This window comes from Ruditapes philippinarum, unplaced genomic scaffold (genome assembly GCF_026571515.1).
Source record: "Ruditapes philippinarum isolate M1 unplaced genomic scaffold, ASM2657151v2 ctg2253_1_1_1_1, whole genome shotgun sequence".
In the NCBI taxonomy this organism is placed as follows: domain Eukaryota; kingdom Metazoa; phylum Mollusca; class Bivalvia; order Venerida; family Veneridae; genus Ruditapes; species Ruditapes philippinarum.
This window is the reverse complement of record NW_026852746.1, coordinates 64,664-85,430: the sequence shown is the minus strand read 5'-3', so window position 1 is coordinate 85,430 and position 20,767 is coordinate 64,664. Positions and strand designations below refer to the sequence as shown.

Here is a 20,767-nt window from a genome sequence, read left to right as displayed (position 1 = left end):
GATGATGATAGTGGTGATGATGATGATGATGACGATGATGATTTTGATATAATGACAACAAAAACAACAACAACAACAGCAGCAGCAGCAACAACAACAACAACAACAATAACAATAATAATAATAATGATAATAATAATGATAATAATAATAATAATAATTATAATAATAATGATGCTTATTAATAATAAGTGCTTGTAGTAAATCCGACCCTTTCTTTAAACATTAATTTACCATCAATGCACAAATTACAAATAAAACAAATTAACGCTCAGATAATATTCAAGATTATTTGTTTTAACCAATATTCAAACCTTTAATTATAGGACCACACAACGTTTATCTGTAAAAGATGACAAGTTTATGTTTAAACATTTTTTGTCGTTCTTTAATCAATATTTAAATTTTACGAAGATATGCGATATTTTACCCGCATTAACACGTTATTAAAATATAGTATTTTATTCCCTTCCTGTCCCAATACGGTTTGAGATATACTGAATATATTAATGACTAGTTTATGAATGAAGTTGTAATACATATACGCCAGCTGTGTGAATATAATGTTAACAGGTTGTTTTGTGTTCATTTTATTTATAATTTGATTCAAAGATTGCATTGTATATCGCAATGAATTGTGGCTGATTTTGAATTATAAAGTGTTTATACGATATCGGACTTAAACTATGGCGATGTGCAATTTATACAGGAATTAATAATCTATGGAAATGCAAATTTGATAAAACGGTAAGCTGTTAGACTTGAAAATAGACTATGGAAATATTATATTAAGTAATGTACATATATTTTGTAGTTTTTGACTTAACCGTAATATCTGTATATAAACATGTATATACTACACAAATATATATCTTAAACGCTGTGGAAGAGGAATTGTAGTGTTTACATTATATTCAATGTGTTGAGTTTAAACATTTTTTCTGTGTATATGGATAAATAAACTATTTCAATACAAAATGCATACATATCGGATTACAAGCATACGAAAATACACAATATTTAGCTCAGGTAATTGTAATCTTCGTTGTATTAACATATTTGTGGTGTATTTAAATATTTATAATAAACATTCAACTGTTATGTGTAATTTTCTATCCGAAGAAAACAGAACTGCACCGAATAGAACAAAATATATATTTAGAACAATCTGTGAGAGGTTATTTTACAAATTACATATAACCAAAATCCTTTTCACCTATCTGTTTATTACATGTAATATCTTTTAATATTTTATGATATGTATATTCACATCTATATATTTTAAAAACCGTTCATGTGCAGATTCCTTAAGCTATTGACACATTGTATTCTAAATTGCCAATACATTCCTTTTTCCCCAAATATATATTTAAAAAAAAACATTGTAAACAATGCGTTTCTTCTTGCATTCAAGCTTGCTTAACTTCTACATAATAGTATTTTTTTTGTTTGTGTTACGGTACATCGATATACAATCATTCGTGTAATGCAGGTATTAATAATTTTAAAACATAATATGGCGTATTTACAGTCTCTTTTCCATGTCTGAAATATTAACAGATATTAATTGTTTTACCATGTCAAGATGATGATGATGTTTACCGTTCAAAAGCTGCAGAGAGGGCCCTTCAGGAAACAATTGCTGAGCACTGAGATGTGTTACCTAGCCCCGTGATTATATATAAATTCTACAAGCTCAAACTCAGATCCTAGGTATTTGATTGATCAGAAACTGTCACAAAATGTACACTGATCAATGAAAATCCTGAGATTCGAGACAAAACTAAGAAAAAAAGTTATATAACCTCGAGGCCAGAAGGAGGCGTATAATTCAATATGAAGACTTTCTTTAGGAAGAATTGATACTGTTTTTGTAAATAGATTATTGTTCTTTAGAGGGTCACTATGTAGAAGTTGGACTGTATGAACATTCAAATTTAATTTTAAAGAAGTAATGCTATTGTTTGAATATTTCTACTTACTTTGTTACGAAATATGCAAATCTTTTACGGTATATTTGCTATATTTTACAATATAACAATATGTACATTTTTCCTCATTTCAGAGTATGTAAAAATGTAACGTTATTGAGATTTAATTTTAATTGTTTAGAGTATTTGGCATAGTTCATTCTGCTGAATTTTAATAATCAGACATGCATTTCTTTGTGAATTCAAACAGCACCCGACTGATTATTGTCATGTGCATCTATAATCTGTATAAATTATTATTTCTGTTTTGTATAATTCAGCTGTTCGGCTGTCGCCGGTTATAATAACGAACGGATAAATGAATGAATGAATGAATGAATGAATGAATGAATGAATGAATGAATGAATGAATGAACCAACGAAGACCGAACGAATGAATGAATGAATAAATAAACGAACAAACGAATGCAATAATTTATGAATGGATGGATGAATGGATGAATGAATGAATGAATGAATGAATGAATGAACCAATGAACAAATGAACGAAAGAATGAATAGTCTCTTTCAACTATTTAATTTGATAATGACATCAATCTCACAGAATCAGGACTTTATTACACAACTAAATGATTAAATGGTATATAAAATATTTCATGGAACAATTCTTTATTATTTAAATACGGTTAACCGTATTTAATAAAAAATATTTTGAACTGAGAATTAGTGTGTGTGTTGTTTTTTTTATTATTGATAATGCATATTTTTCTGTTCCGACGAGGTGTAATTTAATACCAATTTGATAACCCATGCTGATATTCCTATTTGATGAATCGAGTATTTACACTTATAAATGCTTTATAATATTTGGTAAAATTTGTCTACATTTTCTTTGTAACGTTTGTTTTATTTTTTTTCAATTCCTATGAAATTTAAAACCCACTACTGATGCAGCTTTGATAATAAATGTATTTTTTTCGGACTACACGATTTACAAGTAAAATACTAAGAATTGAAACAAGTTAAGAGGAATATATATATATATATATATATATATATATATATATATATATATATATATATATATATATATATATATATATATATATATATATATATATATATATATATATATATATATATATATATCATAAACACTTTGTTTAAGTACTAATATTCAAATTGTACATATTACTAAATATGCATACGTATATACGTACACATGAATCCATTAAGTGAATGTTAAGTAGAGGAAGGAAGTGTATTTATGAATAGCAAAAGAAAAATTAAACTATCTTGTCGAATGTGTTATAAAAAGGATTAATTGGAGGAATATAAAATGGTATGTTAATTTCAGTCATCGTCTATTGGTTTGTAACTTAAAATTCAAATTTTTGTAAAAATAAAAGATCTATGTTGTAGGAAAAAGATCTCCGCTGTATTTGTACTTAACGTACATGAATGTTTTTAAAGCCAGTGTGAAGAACAAATAGAAAATAGTTTGTCTTTGATTTTCAAAAAAAGAAGAAACTTTGACCTGTTTACTGTAATATTATTAGGCTGTATGTTGTATAGGTTAACTGGAGTGAAGTGGGTTAGGACGGAGACAAAAATATATGTCTGAAGTATGGAAGACCTGTTGGGACATTTCAACTTCTGAATTCCGTATGTTGAAAACGTGAATTCACGAAGTTGGTGAAGATGAACCCAATAATTCGAGAAGTTGAAATGTCTCCACCGGTCTTCCGTACTGAAGGTGGTACGCCTACAGATTTGTATGCATTTGCATGGTTATTTATAAAATAAATTGTTCCATTTTTTTGTAAATTCGCTGTCAAGTGTTCAAACTAAGTGACATAATCTAGTCCCTATGAACTTATCGTCATTAAAATTTATAAAATACACGTTAAAACATACAGGAATAGCCTGTACGAGGTCGAAATATGGAGACAAAAATAATGAATGATGTCATATTTCGTACTTAACATGAACAGTGTATTAAGCCTTAAACTATTTATATGATTTTGATAATAAGAATATTAAAAAGAAAGTATTTTAACTAAAAGAATGTAGCTGTAACTGGCGAATAATGCTAACTCAAAATTATAAAAGAAGCGTCTAACTTCTTGGACAAAAAATAATACACTTTAAATAGTATGGTATCATGTTTACAGCATTGAAAGAATGATTATTATCTCAGGCATATTAAAATATTCAATCAAAGGTCATTAGATAAACGTGTTTCGGATCACAAGTTTAAACTTTTAAAACGGAAGTTAAATTGTATAGTACATGGATACTTCTCAAGTGTTATATATTTCATAAATACAATAACTTCATTCTGTCACGTTTTCACTAAGTTATTTAGCCTACTTTGTTGTATAGTTTCAATTACGCAATATATTGAGGCTACTTAAGCTTTTTTTCTATAAAGACACATTTTTTTTCACCGAGTGGCATAAAAATGCATATTTCATGATTCTTTCATACCACAATATGAAAAAAAATTCCCGTATCTATAGAAAAATCTTGATTTTCTGTTTATTTTATACATTTTCTCTTTTTGACATTACATTATGATAGACTTCCTCCTAAAATTGTGTGTATTTGCTGAACTTAAAAAAAAGTTTTCCGGTTACTGGCATGCGAGCAGTTCCCGTACAGAAGCAGTACCCGAATTTTTCATTTAAACGCTTGATTTTTACTTGCATTCTTCAAAAATTCATTTCAAATCAAGCAGATACATAAACGAGACAAAATCTAAGTGTCAGTTCGGCAGTACGTATATAAAGTCTCATATTAAATCACTTTTACCTGTGCGCCGTCAAAACGTGACCTTGTTTTCTCTGGGGGATTCCGTCCTTAAGCGCATGCGCAAAAATACTTACACGTGAGGCTTGTTAAAGGGTTTTCCACTAATACCACCTGTTTACAAATAAGTAGGCAATGTGATGTAAACTTGTTTAATTATCAGAATGTTGACCAATATTACTATATATAATAATTTTATGGCTTTGATGCGTAAAAAATCATGCATACAAGCATGCTATTGCATGTGAATGCGTTGGGGTAACGGTACCGGGTAATTGATACCCGCGTTTAGTCTACGCTCTATTTGCTGAATTACATCTATTTATCTCTTAGATAATGGTATGTTCAACAATTGTAAATGAAAAATAGGTCCGATATAATAAAATTGTATAATTATAATGGGTTAGATTTAATGTACGGGAACTACTTCTCTTCATACAAAATAATGGATAATTTCGGTACCCCATATGAGGCCTCATAACTAAGGGTTGTTCTATGTTTAGAACATAATGGAATTTCCATGATTTGTGTGACGAGCTGAATATTGATGTGTAACATTCAAATTTTGGTAAGTGAGCGTAATAAAAAATAATGTTTAAGTAACTATGATTTTTGTACGGGAACTGCTCGCATGCCAGTAGACACAAGTTTAAAAAAACGGAAAATATGCTTCACTGCAGTGAAAAATCAAAATATTTACAATGGAAATACTGAAAATGAAAATACGCATTATATTTCATCAGTAATTCTCAATATTTCATTTAAAAGAATATAAGAAAGAGAAATAGTTTAATATTTTATATCGTGATATATTTAACAACAGGTTGTTACCAATTAGAGGTTTTTGTTTGCTGATAAACTGTAAACAAACGAATGTAACATCTGCTGTCAATAATATATCTTTATTGTCCCTGTAAGATCATACAGAAAAAAAGAAATTAAAAATTTTACATGTGTAACGGTTAAAGGGATTCCACTGAGGTTTTTTGACATGATGGGACTGAACAGATAAATTACCATTTGATGTAGGTTTAGACCATTAATCTTTGTGCAAAATTTCAGATCATTCGCGCACCTAATAGTTATTCAAATCGCAAAAAATGACCAAAAAAAAGCGTTTAAAAGCTTTCACTCAAAAAGGGCTAAGAAAAGCATAAAAATATGATTTTCAATTTATTTCAATGTACAATGTATATTTTTTTTTAACTATCTTTGCATATATTTCTCTTTAAAGTGCCCCAACTCATGTATGTAGGAAATTCAAATGTTATGTTTTTTAGGATTTTAAACCTCAGTGGTGTCCCTTTAAGCTTTCACTTTTGACTATGATTAAAATAACGGGCATAAACATTATTTTGCACGGATGAAGTTAAAAAAAAGGAATTTATTGATTTTCAATAATTTATAATGAGAACGAATTCAGCATCTGTCACTCCTGTAAAACCTTTGTCTTTCTACTTGTCTTTGTTCATGGTTATATTGTTACATTTTAAACAATTAATTTAACAATATTCTCAAAATAAAAATTAGATTTTTCTGTTATAATTGTTCGATGTTAAATTTATCATTTTAAACCTTTCGACATGATAAATATCTATTTAATATTTTATTTCAGGTACTTTAGAGAAGGGATGTTACATTGACAAAATACACCTGCACCATGCTGCAATATTAAAATGAAGACCACGTGACATTAGCAATGTATTGACACATTCTATATCATCTTTATACACGCATCAACAACAAAAAGTAACAGATAGACTCACTAAGCCACAATGAGTTGGTGAATAAAAAAGCCTGTGTGCAAAAGTGTAACGAGTTTACGGGTCACAGGATACCAGTATTTCTGATTTACCTCGTTTACATGCCTCATAAAAGACGTAAAGTTTGAGGAGAAATGTAACATCTTAAAAACGATCTGTGATTTGTAAACGGATTTGTTTGACGAGTTTGAAGAGGTTATGAAAACAGCATATAATTCACAGCGTGAAGAGAAAAATACGTTAAAATTAAACCGGTCCGGTTATTCATGACGTATAGATGTGTAAATATATATCTTTAAACTAGTGTGGTAAAACGATATGATAGATTGATTATTAATATGAAACATTTATAGAAATATTTAGTTTGGAAAGGGATTTATTACATAGTATCGAAGGTTTGTGACAAAACAAATAGAAAGCGGAGCAAACAAATATGTGAACTAAACCGGGTCATCTGTGACTAATTAATACATGTGGGGAAATTGTGGAAATAATGATATTCATAACATATGAAAAACATTTTTAAATATAAAATTGGATGTATGGGGATGTTTGTATCGTATAAAAGTACAATGATAGTGTTTGCAAGTATATAGGAGACTAGATTAGACCAGGCTTGACTAGACAAAGTTCACATAAACAGAGTAGTTAAAAACCTAGTGGTTTAATTCACCATGACATTTGTTGGCTCGCTCATGCATGATTTCCAACAATAAAAGATTGAAATGAAGTGAAAAATATTTTAAACACGAATACGTGCCGAAAGGTTCAAGGAATATACGGGCTTGTGTTGAGATTTCACACGACCAAAGCCTTTTGATGATGCAATTATTTGTTAACTGCTTTTACGCCTGTATATTTCTGTGGTGTTTGAAAACGGGTCATGCTGCATCCAATTCGGTGAACACAACTGATGCACCAAACGTTGAAAACAAAACTATGTCTACAGTAAAGTTAAATGAAACAACAAAAGACATGCTGAACACTAAATCAAATAGTTTTGATATTGAAAATATGAATTTTACAGAGACTTCCCCTTCATATATTGATGATAAATCTGCCAAAATTAGAAGTCAAACGGACGTAACAACTTCAAAGTTTGAAAACAGTACAGATGACGAAGAAAACGATACTAATAACGCTGAGTCTGGTTTCAATATAGCTTTAATACCAGCCGCTGCTGTGTTTATTTTAGTTGTTATAATTTGTTTCAAATGCTGCAAGTGGTTTCGGAAATACACAAAGGGAGATGATAAAGATGTTAAATACTACGCAGTGATTCTTACAGATGATGACGAGGGTCATGTGAATATTGACACCATTTCATCCAACACTTCTCTTCTGACAAAAAGTGATAAAACTGATAAAGAGGACATAATGGAATCCTATAGAAACTCGCTAAAAGGGAACAAAAACAAATTACCTCCACCAATTAGAAGTGTTGGCGACCAAGCTGTTATGTATGATAAACGATTGTCGAAATCTTCATTGTCTAATGATAGAAAGGAGTTTGCCTACAATCCTATAGTCAGTTCCGTGAAACGCAATGCTAAATTGAGCGTGTCATTTAGTGAAGCATCAGAATTATCAGACTTTGAATTAAGTGATTTTGTTGGAATGACAAAACAACCAAATAACGTTCGCTGCTCTGTAAGAAAATCAACAACGGACCAATCCGACGTTTCTTCAACGAAGAGTTCACCTGTCAAAGCTGTAACGGAAAAGATGATGACTAATGTTGGTACTCAAACTAACAAATCATTTAGGTCTAGCTTACGCATGTCAAAAGTGCATATGAGCGAAAGTGATATAGAACGAAGGAACACACGTAAGTTACGCATGCCATCTCTAATGATAGATGCGCAAAAGTGCCAAGCAAGAGACGGAACTGACAGTGACACTAGCAAAACGGTTGGTGCAAGCGAATTTAATAAGCTTGCAACACATTCTGATTCAATACCAGTTAAGGACACACATAGTTGTAAGGCTAATCTTTCACAAATTTCAAAATATCCGATTGATACAAATGTCGAGGTAAAAGAGAATATTGGAGAAACTAAAGTCGCAATAGAGATCGATTCTGATTTGTTTGATGACGTTTTTGATGATGATGTGAAAGAAAGAAACTCCCCACAAAACGCTGATGATATGAGGCTCTCTTCACGACCATTTTTAAACACCCTTAAAAATGACCAAACAGGAAGAGTGGATCACGTGAACGGATCATTTGCTCAAACTAGCACATTTTTATGTAATATTTGCAATGCAAATCTTAGAAAAGACATCGAAGAGAATATATGTGATACAGACGGCTTATGTCTTCACGATGACATTCCAACGACTCGTGTATTGTGTAATGGATGCAAATTATTAAATATGAAAGAGAAGACAGAATTATGTGAGACAGCTAATTCTGAGGCAAATGAAAGGACGTTGACAAGTCAGTGCCATGACACAAAGGTGAATGATCGACCAGCAAGTTCTTCATCCCTGGAGAGCAGTGGATACGCTGAATTGTCTTCCAGTGAATATAGCTCAGGTTCACATTAACATATTTATTGACGTTGGTCAATTCATGTTATTCCATAATGCTATTTCCAGATATAGACTGTTATATTCTTAAGTGCAAAACGAACATGTACAAATATGCTTCTCATTTACCTCTTTTTAACCCTGCAAATGGAAAAGGTATGCACTCTCGCCTATTGTATGCAGTGTCGAAATGATCTTTTAAAAAGATAAAAACGATTTAGTGACTAGATATTGGAAACTTTCAAAATTTAATGTTATTCTCTCAATTATTAAGCTCAAGCAAGCTATACGAGGTTAAATTCAGCGTGCATGGGTTTGTTAGTCTTTGTTTTAAGTTTTGTGCGTTTTTTATATAAAAATCTGAAAACAAAGTGATCCCTCGGAAGCATTAATCACACTAAAATTACAAGAGAATTGCAGACTCGGTTTGATTGAGTCTGTACATGAGAGATAGAACAACAGCTTTGCTTTGACATATGCTATTTTTATTTTACACTTTTATTTTCCAAAAGTTTTTCTTATATTTTATTTTACACTCATATTGAGTAATATCATATTTGAAAAGCAGAAATCTAATTACATATATTATATAATTAGATATTGGAATATTAAACACCCAAAAGATCCATTTAAGTTTTAACACCAAAAATATCCAAATAAAATTTTAACATAAGAATTAAAAATTCTAGAAAAAGTTACTAAAAATTCTCAGCCACCCTTTTATCTTTCTGTACGCATTTGCTTCTTTGCGATTGGGCTTACAGCATTAATAACCTTCACCCTGCAGAATTTGTTAGATGCTTTTGCGAAGCTTTGAAATTGGAACAGTATCAATATCAAAATATAAAAATTGACATAACAGTTAAAGAGCCTGCCGGACCGCAAGGATGCGTATGCTGGCCTGGCACTATACTGGTGGCAAATGCTTAACTTGTTTTGATACACAGAAGGTTAATTGTTTAAGTTAATTGCGTTATGCTCAAGTTATGTAAGATAATCTCTACTGGTATCAGGGTAACATACAACATTGTGTATTATAAATTTTGCAATTTTATTAATAAAACACTCGCATAATATTTCCTTTTATATTAAATTATAAATGCAAATATATACATCGATTTTTTTTATTTCAAAACGCCAATACAATTATACGCATTTCATTCAACAAATATATATTTTATTACATGTTGATTTCTTTAAAGAAAAATATTTTCACATGTATCTCACATGAACTAAATAAATGTAAAGAAATTCAATGTGTTTATTTATGTCTGTTTGAATCAATCGGAAAACAAATTTGATGTGTCAAACAGGTCTTTGTGTCCTCGTTTAATTTATTTTTGCTTTGACCTAATCCTTCAAAACACAGGCGCTGTATTTGGTTTATATATTGCTTTTTATTTCGGGATTTTATTTAGAATTTCAATGAGGCATTTCAGGTAGAATTAATTTAAACTTAATTTATTTAATTAAAATTGGAACATCGAATGGATATACCATACCAGTATATACTGTGGCAAAGGAGTGTATATTCTACAAATTTTGCAAACTGTACTGAAGTTTTATTAATTTATAAATTATAAATCAGCTTCATGTGAATCCTTAGTCATTAAAAGACAACAACACGAAAATCGAAAGAAAAAGAAAGAAACAAAACAAAAACTGAGTTTATTTTTGTTTTACGTTTATCCTTTTAACCTTTTACCCCATGAGCATATTGTGAAAAAATGGCCGTTTTCATTGAAAAGCCTCCTGTAACATGTTCCAACTGCTATAAAACTATGAAAAATGCTTCAATACTGATGAAACTTGGCACATTTGTTGACTGAAATTTCCTGTTATCATGGCAACGGAGGGACGTCTCAAATTGCGAAAAATAACTATTTTGCATTGTTTTTTTCATCAAAACTGATTTCAAAGTGCTGTGCATCCCCCTTCTGGCAACCCCCTGATGTATCATTTTTATGGGGGGCCGCGCCGAAAAAGTTGTCACTTTTTTTAACAACAAAAAACAGTGTTTTGGGCCTAAATAGGACACTTTTTAACTGCTTGAGGTCTCAAAAGAAGGGGGGGGGGGGGCAAAAAGCCGTCAAAACACGCTTATATCAGGGAAAAGGTTAATATTTCGAAAAAAAATCGAAACTGTCAATTGTCAATTTTAATTTCGGGATGATCAAAATCAAGTTTAACCGCCAACATTATAGAACATGGCCACACTGTATTCTACTTTACTGGTGCAATGTTTATGGCACTTAGAGGCACCAACCATCCGAAATCTTTTTTGTATTTTCTGTACTCGAAAACTCCTAATAAAAAAGGACAACAGATCGAAGTCAGCAGCCGCGAATGCCTTTCTGTTATCTTTAAAATGTAATAAAATAATATGATATAGATCTTGTCATATACATAAACGTCAGGTGTTGGTTTCGACATTTGTAATGGGTGAATGTCCGACTGGCTGTAATGCATAATACCCACACCGCTTTTGCGATTCTGAAACGGTAGTGCAAGGCCGTGCATGTATTTTTATACAAACATAGAGTAAATACCCCCTAAATGTTCGCGTTATACTATATAGGCGGATCAATAACTTAAGAGAATTATTTTCACTGGAAGCAATTATGATGTTGGTTATGTGAGTAATAGTATTTTATATTCGTGTAAAGTCACTATTTTTTATTCATTGAATAAAATAATATCATGCTCCCCAGAGGCTCGCAGAATATAATTTTATAGAACTCGTTAAATAAATTCAGTACCGAATCATCTTCTATATATTTTATATCCAACGAACAGTTGTACAGTCTTAGAATACAGCATATACAACATAAGTAAGACGGACTCTCTTTCTCTGAAAGAAAACACATTAGTTTGATTATATCATGTGAGATTGTCTGTTAGCTGCTGTTTGTTTACAACATGATGTCATGTATACATATAACCATCACGTTACATAACTATTGACGTCAATGTGTCTAGTATATACCAAAATACTGGAGTTATTACAGTTTTTGGATTATCCTTGTAATTCCAGGACGAAATCTACAATGGATTCGGTATTCTTAAAGTTCTTTTTAATTATTAAAGATTACAAATTCCATGACAAATTCAATTTAGGGTCATGCTATTAAATCATAACAAGTAGCTTCATGTCAAGGGTCTACTATGACATGATAAAATGTAAATCAGTCACATTTTTCTTCAGTTGTTTGGCAATTCAAGCGAGTAATATTCTGAGAACCATATACATTGTTCAGTACACAAAGTCTTTTGACTTATATTGGACGAATACACAGCTGTGAAACCTATATTGGACGTGGCCATGTATAGCCGAGTCTGATATAGGATTTGCAGCTGTATATGAGAATCGGTCTTTTTCTGATCGGTCTTTTTCTTAACAGTGATGATGATCTCGTTACTTCTAACCACAATTTCGGGGACATATTAACAGTACTTTGTTACTATAAGTACAAAAAGTATTTGTTATACATATTTGGCTCTGAAAATAAAAAACGAAGATAGATGGAGTACAATTAACAAAATTGATCAAGATATTATGAACTCTGAAAATGAGACTATATGTGGTACGATATGATTTGATAAAGATATTTTGAACTTTGAAATGAAAACGAGTAGGGTCTTACGTAGAATTTAAAGAGTTTTCGATGAAGCGTAGTATTTAAGTAGCGGACTCTGACGTAATACAGCGGTGGCCCTGACGTAGAGGAGAGTTAGCTTCGTCGTAATAAAGCGTTTGCTATGAAATAGTTATAGTATACGAAACGAGTTAATTACAGGGGTATAACAGTGGCTTGGGCGACATCTCGGGATGTTTCTGCAAGATAAAATCCTCTCGGCCTGTGGGCCTCGACATTTTTTGGAAGAAACATACACATATGTATAAAAGAAATAAAGAGATGCTATTGTTTTAAATGCCAAACATTTCCAAATGTACAAAATAAGCATGCGCATATATGATAGCAAGAAATAATGAAGAAAATGAAGAACAAAGAAAAAGAAGAAGGTGATGACGAAAAACTAGAACATGAAGAATAATACAAAAAGAACAACAAGGAAAAAAAAGAACAATAAGAACAAGAAGAAGAAGAATAAGACGAAGAAGAAAAAACAACAAGAAGAACACAAAAAAGTCAAAGAAGAATGTGAAGAAGAAGGAGGAGATGATGATGATGATGATGACTTACAATAATAAAATTTATTCAAGTTATACATTAACATGAATTCTGTTATGCATTATGATCAAAATAATTTACAATATTAATCACGAATACTTAAAACATATGTACATTTATATTCTACATATGAAATATCAATTCCCTGTGAATTATTTGTCCTTTTCAGCAAAGTGTCCCCTATTTACTTATACCGTAATATATATCGTAATATCTATGATGCACTGATGCATTTGTGCACATTTATTTGAAGCACTCGAAAATGGAGGGAGGTTCTCATACATTAAATTTGGTCTACTTCAATAATTTTATGTAAATTATCAGATAACAAACAAAGTGTACTTTGTATAAATGTTTGTCAAGAAATGCTTCAGAAACACAGATAATATGCTCATTTTTAAGCTTTCAAGTTTGCTTTTATTTGTGAGAAAACAAGGGTTATTTTTTACGCAATAGAAAATAATAAATTAAGTTATATAAAGATCTCATATATGAAAAAAATGTATTAATCAAAGCGCTGAACGCACGTTTGAATTTTTGTTCCATATAGAGGTCACTCCGTGAGTTTCAAAAATTGATATCTTCATATGGTAAAAATGTCATAAAAGCTAATATATTTTTCAAAAGAAATGTAAATATCTCTGCTATATAGCATTTATTAAAATATTTCTAGGCACTGTGTCTTTGATAGAATTAGATCCGCAACAAAACAAATAAAAATATTTTCAGGCAATCTTTCCATTGCAAAGGTTTTTTGAGAATTTAAGTCAGTCAACACTTAATTTTAAGGGCACATTATGGTTCCGGAAAAGATAACGTAGCAAAATATAAACAAAGTAGTATTTTGAATTACATACAAAACAATATAATCACTATAACTTTACTTATTGCCAAAACACAACAAAAAAAACACATGGTTCTTGTAATTGGCCAATTAGTAATGTTTTGAAAACTACAGAAGTGCACAAAAAATAAACGTTTTTGAGAAATAATATTAAAAGCATTTTTTTTGGGGGGGGGGGGCATAATGAACCTTTAAGCTTTATTAGCACGCTCTAAATTTGGCCTCATTTTATCTAGCATTTAGTGTATTCCTGACATTAATTTATCATCTGTTAGCATTGTTTCGAACAGTAAACATATCATTACAAAAACCAAACGTACCAAGTGTGTATGAGATGTTTTGAAAACATATGTCACAATATATCATTTACGTTTGTTATGTATAAAATGGTGTTTACTCTCGTCTTTTTGACGGTTAGTTAGAAACAATAGAGATTACTACACGTATGATGTATCTCTATCAAATGTGGAAAATATTCTTACTCATGAAGGAACTTTGTTATCCATTTATAACTGGTAAAGTACAGAAAACGTTATATCAATATATTCATTATCAATTGACAAATTAATTTATACTGGCTGCACAGGTTTAAGAGATACATTGTCTAATTAAATTAGTGTTTGTCCTATAGGAACTTTTATTTATATGCAAGAAAAAGAAGGAAAGAAAGACCTAACAGTCAAAACCAATTACATTATTGGTGTATCAAAACCACACAATGTGTGTATCAAAACCAATTACATTATTGGTGTATCAAAACCACACAAACAATATAAGCACTTAACCTGTTAGAACCGCAAGTGGTCGACCTTTTTCATCCGAGCAGTGTGACTTTGATCTTTGCTGTTGATAGCACCATATTTTTATATTTAAACCCCTTATAAAACAGGGCAACGTAAAGTATGGTAGCGGCTTTGTGCCATGTCGTATTTTCGTTCGGCGGGACACCAGGCGAAAACAAGACAATACGACAAAGTGGTGATTTGGTGGTATTAATGTGTTTTCGCCTTGCGCTCCGCGGAGCGAAAGTGCGACATAGCACAAATCAGTCACCATAGAAAAGGGTTATATACAAAATATTTTTAATTCAATAATCTTTATTTTTGTCTTGGTAACAACCGCCTTGTTTCCGGCTGTCATAATTCACATGTTCTGGCAATTAGTCTATGTCTTTGAAAGCAAGTAACAAACCAGTTTGAATATGCACACATTTATCTACCAATCACTTTCCCCACAGCTAAAACGCAAACATAAGGGCAACATTATTGAAATATTTCCCTACTAACCCCCTATCCTTTGCAAGTAGATTAAGGTATAATAACTTATAAAAACACACACAAAGATGCATTATTGACAAATTATATTAAAAAGTGTCTAACTTAATGTATTAATTGCCATAGGAGCATTCATGACATGCCACTAACTGTTTGGACTCGAATCCCGCCAGGGACTTTGAATTTTTTTCATATGAAGAAGTTGTTCAGCTTGCGTACGGAACGTCGTGGTTCTACTCAGGTAACCGCGCGAAGGGGCATCTAATACCTTCCTCCACCAGTAAACTTGAAAAGTCATTAACTGTGTTGGTACGACTTAAAAACAAACCGAACAAATAGCCAATATTTGAAAGATTATTTATGCCGGTGACTGAATACACTTATAGTTTCCGGTATGTCAAGCTGGTTTCGCCCTTACCACGCTTAATATCTTGCTGTCCATCTGTCAATCTGGATAAAACCTTTCATGTTCTAAATACTGAAACAGCTAACGGTGCAGACCATGATCTGCACTGGTCGCATGGGTCGCATGGGTAGATTTAATTGCCGCCAGCGCGCTAATGTTCTAGGTCAGTGGCATGCATATAGTTATGTTATTGATTAAGCAGATCACTTAGGCGAAGTCAGGTTTTTCCTCTAAGTGTATAAAGTGTGAATTTAATCCACATTTTAGATGAATATTATACCTTTAATTGCAATTTTATTAGTTTACAAATTCATTATCTGTAACCAATATCACACTATTGAAACAGATTTAGATGCAAATGTAATAAAATTAAAGCTAAAATGCACTATGCAGTACGAATATCTAGATAACACCTGTTCTTAACTTGAATGACAGTTTGCCGGCACAGCTTTCAATTAAAATCTTTTAAGGACAAAACATAAAAGATTGAAAAAAGACGTATCATATTTATACAAGTATAATAATATATATACCGTTTCTGTATTAAGTCTTTTATGAATGAAATTTATTTTGCAAACAGATAAAGCGCATTATATTGACCAACAATTTGCATAGCGGCTTTATGCCTATGAAAAGAAATAATATCTATTTAAAAAGATGATGTCTATGAAAAGAAATAATATATATTTAAAAAGGGATATTCAGTAGCGCCGTGAGAGAGGAAGATTTTTGTGTTTACTTTATGCATGCATTGACGTAATTGTACCAACATGAATAGGTAGTTGTAAGGTACAAAGTGAGTTGGGAATAAGGGACATTCACGAAATGGCAAATTCGTAATTTTCGTATCGGTTTAATTATACATAATGAATGGAAGTAAACTGTTTGATAAAAACCCCATCTTTCTTGCCACTGCAACAGGCAAAATCGCATTTTTATTTCTTATTAAATGTTAAACACTGTACATTGATATATTTTTGCATTTGCGGAAGAAAATTTCTTTCTTTATACAGTATTTTATTTTATTCGTGGACTCTGATATTACTGTTTTACTTAAGTTTTGTAAACAAGTGATAACATTTTGATCAGAAAAAATATCTTTCTTTAAGTGCCCCAGCTTACCTATGTTAGAATACAATTTTATGTTCAGTGGAGTTCCTTTAAGGGAACGTGATCTATATGAAGTCTGATACGTGTAATTAGAATAATTGTAGAAAGTGTCTCGTGATATTATACATCTGTAGTGATGATTGTCATATATCAAGTTTTTAAGTAGTTTTCATATTTATCAAGAACGATATTGTACTATACAACAATAACTGATTAAAGATTTTCTTGTTTTTCTTTATCTGCTTATTCAATGTTTCTTACTAAGTGTTTCTTACTTAGTATTAAAATAGCACACATCATAACATTACGAAATATTATCATTTAATCTTAAGCTTTAAATGCATAAGTACAAATTTATATTTTGTGATTTTATAATACGTCCTTTTTATAACAGATAAGACAATCCCTTTAATATTTATCATAATATCATAAACATACTTTTTATACATGGTAAATACAAATAATAGATAAATACAGAATCCCTAAAGAAAGCCCAACACGACAAAATTGAAAATGTTGCAGGCTCGGTATGATTGAGCCTGTTCATGGACTGTACTGGAAAGTGCAAGTTACCGTCCACGCCCCCTAGCACCGGCTTAAGCAGAATTCAACATTTAAACATGAAATAGTAAAATTTTGAATTTAGAAACATCCGCAGATGTGTTCATATGGCGGTTATCATGGAATCTTCAATGTGACACTTCCGTGCCATTCCATGAAAAGCGGCGTATGGTCCCCAAGTAATAAAAGTGTGTGCCCTAAACGAGAAAACAATGGGCGGAACTAATTAAAATGGAATTTTGAAAGGGGATCAGAGGTTATGAAGCCTGCATATCACAGATAAGACATCAAAAGACAAATTTAAAAAGCAGTCAACATATTCTAAGGGTGATTCAACATTATTCAAGTAGGAATATTGGAACCACCCAACTAGAAAATGCCGAAAAGTTGAAACTAAAAATACAACAAGCACAACAATAATGTCGTGCTGAACGATCTTTAAAGACATGCATTTAATCACGTACATGTAATAAGATATAATCAATATCATTAATTTTTAATTCAAACTTTCTTTCCTGGTTTATTATGGTATCTATATATGGTTCTTGTGTAAGCTAAATATCTTAAACTCACTTGTAAGTATTATTCATGGAAAGTTTCAAAATTTGTTTTGACTGAATAGCGAACAGTGCAGACCATCTATATCTTTAAACTAGTATGGAAAAATGGATAGGATAGAATGATTATTAATGTAAAACATTTATAGAAATATTTAATTTGGAAAGGGATTTATTACACAGTTTTGAAGGTCTGTAACGAAACAAAAAACCAGCGGAGCAAAAATATGTGAACTAAACCGGGTCATCTGTGACTAATTAATGTATGTGGGGGAAATTGTGGAAATACTTATCTTCTTAATATGTGTACAACATATTTAAAATATGAAATAGGATGTAAGGAGATGCTTGTATTAGTATATAAAAACAATGAAAGTGTTTGCAAGAATATAAAACACTAGATTAGACCAGATTTAACTAGAAAAGTTCAGATAAAAAACCTAGTGGTTTAATTCACCATGACATTTGTTGGCTCGCTCATGCATGATTTCCAACAATTAAATATTGAAATGAAGTAAAGAAATATTTTCAATAAAAATACGTGCTCATAGTGCAAGGAATTTACGGGCTTGTGTTTAGATTTCACACGACCAAAGCCTTTTGATGATGCAACTATTTGTTAACTGCTTATACGCCTGTATATTTCTGTGGTGTTTGAAAATAAAATGGGTCATGCTGCAGCCAATGTGACGAAAACAACTGATGCACCAAACTTTGAAAACAAAACTGTGTCTACAATAAAGTTAAATGAAGCAACAAAAGACATGTTGAACACTAAATCAGACAGTTTGATATTGAAAATATGAATTTTACAGAGAGTTCCCCTTCTTATGTTGATGATAAATCTGCCAAAATTGGAAGAAAAAACGGACGTTACAACTTCAAAGTTTGAAACCAGTACAGATGACGAAGAAAACGAAACTGGTAACGCTGAGTCTGGTTTCAATATAGCTTTAATACCAGCCGGTGCTGTGTTTATTTTAGTTGTTATAATTTGTTTCAAATGCTGCAAGTGGTTTCGGAAATATACAAAGGGAGATGATAAAGATGTTAAATACTACGCAGTTATTCTTACAGATGATGACGAAGGTCATGTAAATATTGACACCATTTCAAACAACACTTCTCGTCTGACAAAAAGTGATAAAACTGATAAAGAGGACATGATGGAATCCTATAGAAACTCGCCTACAGGGAACAAAAACAAATTACCTCCCCCAATTAGAAGTGTTGGCGACCAAGCTGTTATGTATGATAAACGATTGTCGAAATCTTCATTGTCTAATGATAGAAAGGAGTTTGCCTACAATCATATTGTCTGTTCCGTGAAACGCAATGCTAAATTAAGCGTGTCATTTAGTGAAACATCCGAATTATCAGACTTTGAATTAAGAGATTTTGTTGAAACAACAAAACAACCAAATAACGTTCGCTGTTCTGTAAGGAAATCAACAACGGACCAATCCGACGTTTCCTTAACAAAGAGTGTACCTGCAAATGCTGTAAGAAAAAAGATGGTGACTAATGTTGGTACTCAAACTAACAAATCATTTAGATCTAGTTTACCCATGTCAAAAGGGCATATGAGCGAAAGTGATATGGATCGAAGGAATAAGCGTAAGGTACGCATGCCATATCTTATGGTAGATGCGCAAAAGAGCCAAACAAGAGACGAAACTGACAGTAGCATAAACCAGACGGTTGATGCAAGCGAATCTACCAAGAATGCAACACAGTTTGATTCAAAACCTGTTAATGACACAACTATTTGTAAGGTTAATCTTCCACATATTTCAAAATATCCGATTGATACAAATGTCGAGGTAATTGAGAATATAGGATAAAGTAAAGTCGCAACAGAGATCGATTCAGATTTGTTTGATGACGTTTTTGATGATGATGTGAAAGAAAGGAAATCCCCACAAAACGTGGATGATATGAGGCTCTCATCACGACCATTTTTAAACATGCTTAAAAGATGACCAAACGGGAAGAGTGGATCACGTGATCAACGGATCATTTGCTCAAACTAGCACATTTTTATGTGATATTTGCAATGCAAATCTTAGAAAAGACGTTGAAGAGAATATATGTGATACATACGACTTATGTCTTCCCGATGGCATTCCAACGACTCGTGTATTGTGTAATGAATGCAAATTATTAAACATGAAAGAGAAGACGGAATTGTGCGAGACAGCTAATTATGTGGCAAATGAAAGGACTTTGACAAGTCAGTGCCATGACACAAAGGTGAATGATCGACCAGCAATTTCTTCATCCCTAGAGAGCACTGGATAAACTGAATTGTCTTCCAGTGAATATAGCTCAGGTTCACATTAACATATTTATTGATGTTGATCAATTCATGTTATTCCATATTGCTGTTTCTAGATATAGACTGTTTATATTCTAAAGTGCAAAACGAACATATGCAAATACGTTTTTATATCCCTGCAAATGGAAAAGAAAACGCACTCCCGACCTATTGTATGCAGTGTCGAAATTATCTTCTAAAAAGATAAGAACGATTTAGTGACCAGATGCTGGAAACTTTCAAAATTTAATGTTATTCTCTCAATTATTAAGCTCAAGCTAGCAATATGAGGTTAAATTCAGCGTGCATGTGTGGTTTAGTCTTTTTTAAAAAAAAAGTTTTGTGCTTTTTTATATAAACAACAAATTGTTTTTTTTATGGAATCGAAACAAATCCATTTTAATGGATAATGTGAAAGATTTACATGTACACTAGTTTGTGAGTGTTAGCGTGTAGCTTTGTTTTGAC

At 31.6% G+C, this 20,767-nt stretch overlaps 1 protein-coding gene across 2 annotated transcripts; it reads left to right on the top strand.

Annotated features, from left to right (window-relative positions):
• Positions 1 to 475: 475 nt before the first annotated feature.
• Positions 476 to 10,293, top strand: LOC132723334 (uncharacterized). 2 transcript variants are annotated; one of them, XM_060708023.1, is made up of 2 exons: positions 476 to 747; positions 6,358 to 10,293. In XM_060708023.1, exon 2 carries the CDS (start codon positions 7,325 to 7,327, stop codon positions 9,053 to 9,055), a length of 1,731 nt encoding a protein of 576 aa, XP_060564006.1. In that variant the 5' UTR covers positions 476 to 747; positions 6,358 to 7,324; the 3' UTR covers positions 9,056 to 10,293. The 2 variants fall into 2 exon arrangements, with proteins under 2 accessions (XP_060564006.1, XP_060564016.1); XM_060708033.1 differs by lacking the exon at positions 476 to 747 and adding an exon at positions 780 to 1,029.
• The last annotated feature ends 10,474 nt before the right edge of the window (positions 10,294 to 20,767 follow it).